This window comes from Triticum urartu, chromosome 6 (assembly GCF_003073215.2).
Source record: "Triticum urartu cultivar G1812 chromosome 6, Tu2.1, whole genome shotgun sequence".
In the NCBI taxonomy this organism is placed as follows: domain Eukaryota; kingdom Viridiplantae; phylum Streptophyta; class Magnoliopsida; order Poales; family Poaceae; genus Triticum; species Triticum urartu.
The window spans coordinates 111,142,841-111,149,226 of record NC_053027.1 but is presented as its reverse complement, the minus strand read 5'-3'; the positions used below and the strand labels follow the sequence as shown (position 1 = coordinate 111,149,226).

At 43.6% G+C, this 6,386-nt stretch overlaps 1 protein-coding gene across 3 annotated transcripts; it reads left to right on the top strand.

The window, feature by feature from the left end:
• Positions 1–212: 212 nt before the first annotated feature.
• Positions 213–6,017, top strand: LOC125516149. 3 transcript variants are annotated; one of them, XM_048681627.1, is made up of 7 exons: positions 214–900; positions 1,725–1,817; positions 2,407–2,499; positions 3,882–3,974; positions 4,636–4,781; positions 4,852–4,962; positions 5,270–6,017. In XM_048681627.1, exons 1-7 carry the CDS (start codon positions 270–272, stop codon positions 5,849–5,851), a joined length of 1,749 nt encoding a protein of 582 aa, XP_048537584.1. In that variant the 5' UTR covers positions 214–269; the 3' UTR covers positions 5,852–6,017. The 3 variants fall into 3 exon arrangements, with proteins under 3 accessions (XP_048537586.1, XP_048537584.1, XP_048537585.1); XM_048681628.1 differs by having other exon boundaries at positions 215–900; positions 1,725–1,796; XM_048681629.1 differs by lacking the exon at positions 3,882–3,974 and having other exon boundaries at positions 213–900.
• The last annotated feature ends 369 nt before the right edge of the window (positions 6,018–6,386 follow it).

Genomic DNA, 6,386 nt, shown 5'->3' with positions numbered 1-6,386 from the left:
TTTACGAGGATTTGCCGTGCTTGCAAACTAAATTCGTCATCCTTGTGACAATATAAATTGCCATAAAAGACCTTCGATTTGCCATCCCTTCCTAGCGAACGTCGGGTTTGTAGTAGCATTATATACAAAAAACAAAGGATGGTATATTTCGCTCAGAAAAAACGATGGCATTATCCACTGGCCTTTGGAAGACCCGGTTCCTTCGAGAGGACGCTCGGCCTCGCGCACCGGCGGACGGAGCCCCCGACTTCAAAATTCAAAATTTTCCAATGGCCACGTTCCTCTTTCGCCCCCCTTTTCACGGCCGCCTCCGCCCCCTCCGCCGCCTCCTCCTCCTCCCGCAGCCCAAACCCCTCCTCCTTCCCAGCAGAACCCTCCGCCTCCGCTCCCCCAGGCTCACCATGGCCTCCTCGCCCCCTCCCCCTTCGTCCCCATCCACCTCGACGCTCCCGCCGCCGGGTCGCTCCCCGCCGCCGCCCGAGTGGCCCTGCGCCCGCTGCACGCTCCGCAACCCGCTGAGCGCCGCCGCCTGCGCCGCGTGCGACGCCGCGCGCCCCGTGGACGTCGACGACGTGTCGCCGGGCCATTCCGCCGTCGTCGCCTCTTCGTCGTCCCGCCCGCTCCCGCCGGCCCAGTGGTCCTGCGCCCGCTGCACGCTCCTCAACCCCGGGAGCTCCGCCGCCTGCGCCGTCTGCGGCGCCCCGCGCCCCGTGGTCGTTGACGACGGCGACGAGCTGGACTTCTCCGCCGTCGCCGGCGCCTCGTTCCTCCCGCTCCGTCGGGACCCGAGGAACATAGGCCGCTCTGATGCCGCGATGAAGGTAGCTCGCGCGCCGTCGCCGGACACTGTCTGCGAGCGCGCCGGCTCGAACGAAAGGGATAAGACTGCTGCCGAAAAAGGTTCATCTAGGGTTATATATATTTTTTGCTTATTCTGTATGCAAAATAATCTTTACTTTGAGTTCCCTATCAAGATTCTTCTACAGTATCTAGGACTGAATTAAAAAGGGTTATTTTGATTTTGTGTGCTTTTTAAAAATAAATATTGGAGTTCTTCTAGTTATTGAATGTGCAAAAACCGATTCTCCGTTGTGTTCTCCTCATCGATGCTGTCTTTTTATCTGAATCTTTTCAAATGTTATTTTGTAACAATGGATCTTTCTTGTTTTTGGATGAAATGTTGGGATCTTATACAAATTTCATTCTGACACATCTTAAATCACGACAAGTTAACTATAGTGAGGTAAAAGAGAGTAATGCTCCTGATTGCCCTTAAATTGTTTGTTAACACAGTTGGATACCTATGGTACAATCAACCTGAGTAATTAGGAGCGAGTAATAATGCTAATGGCATATGTAAATGGGTTTAAATTCCCAAGTCAGATGGCCACAGATAGAATTTCAAAACATGGTAAACTATATGAGAAAATTGATGTGCTATGGCGAGAGATATATCTGATCTTCACTGTGTTTGAGGCTTTAGCATGGTTGCTAAGTAGTACTCCCCTCTGTAAACTTTTATAAGACATTTTAGGTCAAACGTCTTATAAAAGTACATCTTATAATACGTCTTATAAAAGTTTACAGAGGGAGTACAACATAGAGCTTGCAGTTTCTGCCTAAATGTATTACTTTTTCATGCAAAATAATGTCACTTTGTTATGTCAAATTTCTTCTACAATATGACCTTCTCCATGCAATAATATTTCCTTTGGTTTATCTAGGGTGCTCTAGGAAGAGAGGCCACGCAGCAATATCAGACATCGTACACGAGGGCGACGGCTCGAACAAAAGGGGTGAGACGGCCACTGAAAAAGGTTTTTCTAGGGTTAAAGTAAAAAAGGATTATTTTGATTTTGTATGTTTTTTGACAAATTAAGTACTGGAGTTTTTCTGCTTATCTATAAGAAGAGTAAATGCTCCTGATTGACCTCATATTGTTTCATAATGGACTCGAGTAAACTATTTTAAAGTCAAGCTGTATAAATTCCCATGTCAAATGGGCACATATGGAATTTCACAACATAGTAAACTACCTAAGAAAATCGATGTACAATGACGAGGGATATATTGGTATTCGATTTTTGCTCCAATTTGTGTTCACTTGAATTGTATTTGAGCCTTTACCATGGTTACTAATTAGTACTCCCTCCGTCCCAAATTACTTGTCTTAGATTTTTCTAGATACGGATGTATCTAACACTTTTTTAGTGTTAATAAGTTTAAGATATATTCGTATCTAGATAAATCTAAGACAAGTAATTTGGGATGGAGGTAATACAACACAGGGTTTGCAGTTTCTGCTTAATGTTTTACTTTTTTATATAAGATAAGCTTGACTTCCTTCTCAAATTTATTCTACAGCATGACCTTGTCTGTGCAATAATATTTACTTCATTTATCTAGAGTGCTCAAGGAAGAGAGGCTACGTGGCGTCACCAGACATCGTCCATGAGGACGCCGGCTCCAATGAAAGGGATGAGACAACCACCGAAAAAGGTTTATCTAGGGTTAAAGTAAAATGGATTTATTTATTTTGGTATGCCTTTTCTGAATGAAGTACTGGAGTTTTCTAGTTGTTGAATGTGCAAAAATCGCTCCTCTACTACGTCTCTCCCTATAACGCATGGGTACATCAATATGGATACGGACACTGCGATACGTCATTTTTTCAAAAACACAGATACGTGGGTACGCTTGTATATATATAATATTACCTCCCTCCCAAAAAGATTGTCTTCGATTTATCTAGATACGGATGTATCTAACACTAAATGTATCTAGACAAATCTAAGACAAGGTTTTTGGGACGAGGGAGTAAATATTAAAAATATATAGAAATTGGTGTTTTTTATACGGCAATTCGTAAAAGTGACAATTTCGGGTTGCATTTGGAGGAATCACGTGAGCAGCACTCAACATTTGGACTGCATTGACCAGGAGCTGTGGCAGTGCTCAGAATGGGTGATGGAGCAGCAGCGTCATGGAGCTCTCCTTCTCTGGTGTGGCCGCGCTCAGAACAGGGAAGAGAGCAGCGGCGGGCTGGCGATGGCTGGCCTTCCTTACCTGTTTAGCGGTGGCACCAGCTCAGGTCGGGTTGGAGGCAGAATTAGGAGAGGAGGGAGGAGGGTGTCGTGGGTAGGGATAGTGGGATTTAGGACCCCTCAAAAAAAATAGTGGGGTTTAGGGTTTTCCTGTCTTCGGCAGGTATCCCATGGGTATCCCACAGGTATCTGAACTAATTTATTTTTTTGGAAAAGGGAAAATAGATGGATACATATCCGTTATGTTCCTGCAGGTATTTGGACATATCTGATGCGTACAAACGCCATGCCAGTTTCCAGAAGTATCCACGTAATCTAGGGCTCTCCTGATTCATCTTCTTTTCATCCGAATCTGTTCAAATGTTATATTGCTACATTGGACTTTCCCCCCTCTTTCTTTGATTTTCGGATAAAATTTTGGGATGCTACACAATTTTCAGTGCCACCCATCTTATTTCATGGCAAGTTATCTATAATTAGTGAGATAAAGGAAAAATAAGCATCCCAATTGCCCTCACATTGTTTGTTAACAGACTTGGATAAACTACGGCAAATCAACATGAGAGTAATTAGGAACGGGTAATAATGTCAGATGGCCACATATGGAATTTCACAATATGGTAAACTACCTAAGAAATGACAAGAGATATTTTATTATTTTGCTCTAATTGTTGTCATCTTTATTTTGTTTGAGGCTTTAGGACGATTGCTAAGTAGTACACCATAGAGCTTGCAGTTTTCGCCTAAATGCTATTACTTTTTCTTTGTCTGTCGATGTCAAATCTCTTCTAGAATATGACCTTGTCCATGCACTAATCTTTCCTTTGGTTTACCTAGGGTGCTCGAGGAAGATAGGCCGCTTGACGTCGCCAGCCATTGTCCACGAGGGTGGCGGCTCAAATGAAAGGGATGAGCCAACTGCCAAAAAAGGTATATCTAGGGTTAAAATAAAAAAAGGGCTATTGTAAATTTGTATGTTTTTAAAAATTAAATACTGGAGGTTTTAGTTGTTGAATGTGGAAGAATTGCTTCTGTATTACGTCTCCCCTGATTGATGGTGTCCTTCCTTCCGAATCTGTTCAAATGTACTCCCTCCGTCCCATATTAATTGTCATTCATCCGTTTGAACGACAATTAATATGGGACGGAGGGAGTAGTATATTGCCCACAGACTGATGCTGAGTAGCTCTATATAGTCTGTTTCCTGTTATGCTGAATACTCCCTCCGTTCCCAAATATAAGTCTTTCTAGAGATTCCACCAAGTGACTACATACGGAGCAAAATGAGTGAATCTACACTCTAAAATATGTCTACATACATCCGTATGTTGTATTCCATTTGAAATGTCTAAAAGGACTTATATTTAGGAACGGAGGGAGTATAACTCAGCATGAATGCATGATCCCTTTAAAAGTCACTAACAGATTTATCTTAGATATCATATGTTCTTTGTCTTGAAACCCAGCATGAACTTATCTTGAAACCAGTGAACCCTTCTATGTTGTTTGTCTAAATTGATGAAGAAAACAAATATTTCTAGCTACTTTATGCAGGTTATTAGAGGCTAAATATTTATAATGCTTTCCACAGTAAATTCTGAGACTCATTTGGATAAGAAGACCATCAAAGTCATGACATACAACGTATGGTTTCGGGAGGATTTGGAACTGACGAAAAGGATGTATGCTCTTGGAAATCTTATTCAGCACCACAACCCAGATCTTATATGCTTCCAGGTCCAGAGTTTTTCAGTTTGAACTTATTGTTATTTCTTTTCCCCTTCTCAATTTCCCTGTGTAACTGCAGGAGGTTACACCAAACATATATATGCTTCTCCAAAAATCTGGCTGGTGGCAAGAATACAAATGCTCGCTGTCAGCTAGGATGGCCATGCAGAGACAATATTACTGCATGCAGGTATTCACTGTGCTTCTCGCAAACTTCATATATGGGATGAGTGCAAGCATATGTGAATTTTGATTTACTCATCTTCTTCTACAGTTTACATGCAACTGTTAATTTTTAATCTCCATTAAAATAAAGTGTGCCTTTTATATTATATGGCCACCAAGATGCACATATGACCAATCTGTTTATATAATGCCATGTAAAGCGCTACTGCTCTCAAAAATTCTATTGCTCCTCTTTGCAGCTTTAGAGCATGTATCCTCTTATCATTTCATTCATGTATTTCAGTAATGTGATTCGATTGCAATAAGTGCAGATGAGCAAGTTGCCTGTGAATTCTTTCGAATGCATCCCATTTTCCAACTCAGTCATGGAAAGGGAGCTGTGCGTGGCAGACATCAACATTGGAGGCGCTACCAAGTTGGTGTTGGCCACAAGCCACCTGGAGAGCCCCTGCGCGTGGAATCAGATGTACAGCAAGGAACGAGTAACTCAGGCGAATGCATCCATGAGGATATTGGACAAGTTCCGCAACGTGATATTCTGCGGAGACATGAACTGGGACGACAAAGGCGACGGGCCATTCCCTCTCTCAGACGGCTGGGTCGATGCCTGGGCCGAGCTCAAGCCAGGCGAGGACGGCTGGACGTACGACACGAGGGCCAACGGCATGCTGGCAGGCAACCGCAAGCTGCAGAAGAGGCTGGACCGGTTCGTGTGCAAGCTGCCGGATTTCGAGATCGACACCATCGAGATGATCGGGAAGGAGGCGATACCTGGGATATCACACTACAAGGAGAAGACAGTCCGCAAGGTAGTCCAGAACATTGAGTATCCTGTGTTACCTAGTGACCACTTCGGGCTTGTTCTGAGCATCACCCACGCTTCATCAGGTTGAAAAGTCTGGTGTAAAAACGTTCCCTAGTAGCAGTAAGTGGTGGTGAATTTTGTAGCCCAATGGAAAGTAGTATCTCTACCCCTGGTTGAGAAGAAATAACTTGAGTTAGAGACTGTTTCTGTCTCCTACTGTTTACTTCAGTTACTGGGGAAACGTTCTCTCTTTATCGTGTCCAATTTTTGTTTTGCATGACAGTGCCCAAGCAGGGGCTGCCTCCAGCAGCGGCTGACCGTGTCACGCAAAATATGAAACGAAAGCATTACCTCGATGCTGGTATGAACCCTAGTTCATTGATGTTCTTCGCTTGGTTCCAACTGTGGATACCGTGCCAACAATTTAAGCTTGCAGCTGCAATAGTAATTCTGCCTTCTGCTTTATTTGGGGTTCTTGTATCTTGCTCCGATTCCCTCATTTCTTGGTTCCATGCATGTATTTGTGATGATCTTTGGGTTGGAGTAGAACTAGGAAAATATGCTGAGAACCGAGACAAGACCAGACAGGAGATTACTGCCAAGATAGAGGGTGGATTGGGACT

Coding starts and splice junctions, on each gene's coding strand:
- LOC125516149 (XM_048681627.1), top strand. CDS start 270: ATGGCCACGTTCCTCTTTCGCCCCCCTTTTCACGGCCGCCTCCGCCCC. Junction 2,500..3,881: donor TGAGACAACCACCGAAAAAG/GTTTATCTAGGG, acceptor TGGTTTACCTAG/GGTGCTCGAGGAAGATAGGC. Junction 4,782..4,851: donor CAGATCTTATATGCTTCCAG/GTCCAGAGTTTT, acceptor GTGTAACTGCAG/GAGGTTACACCAAACATATA.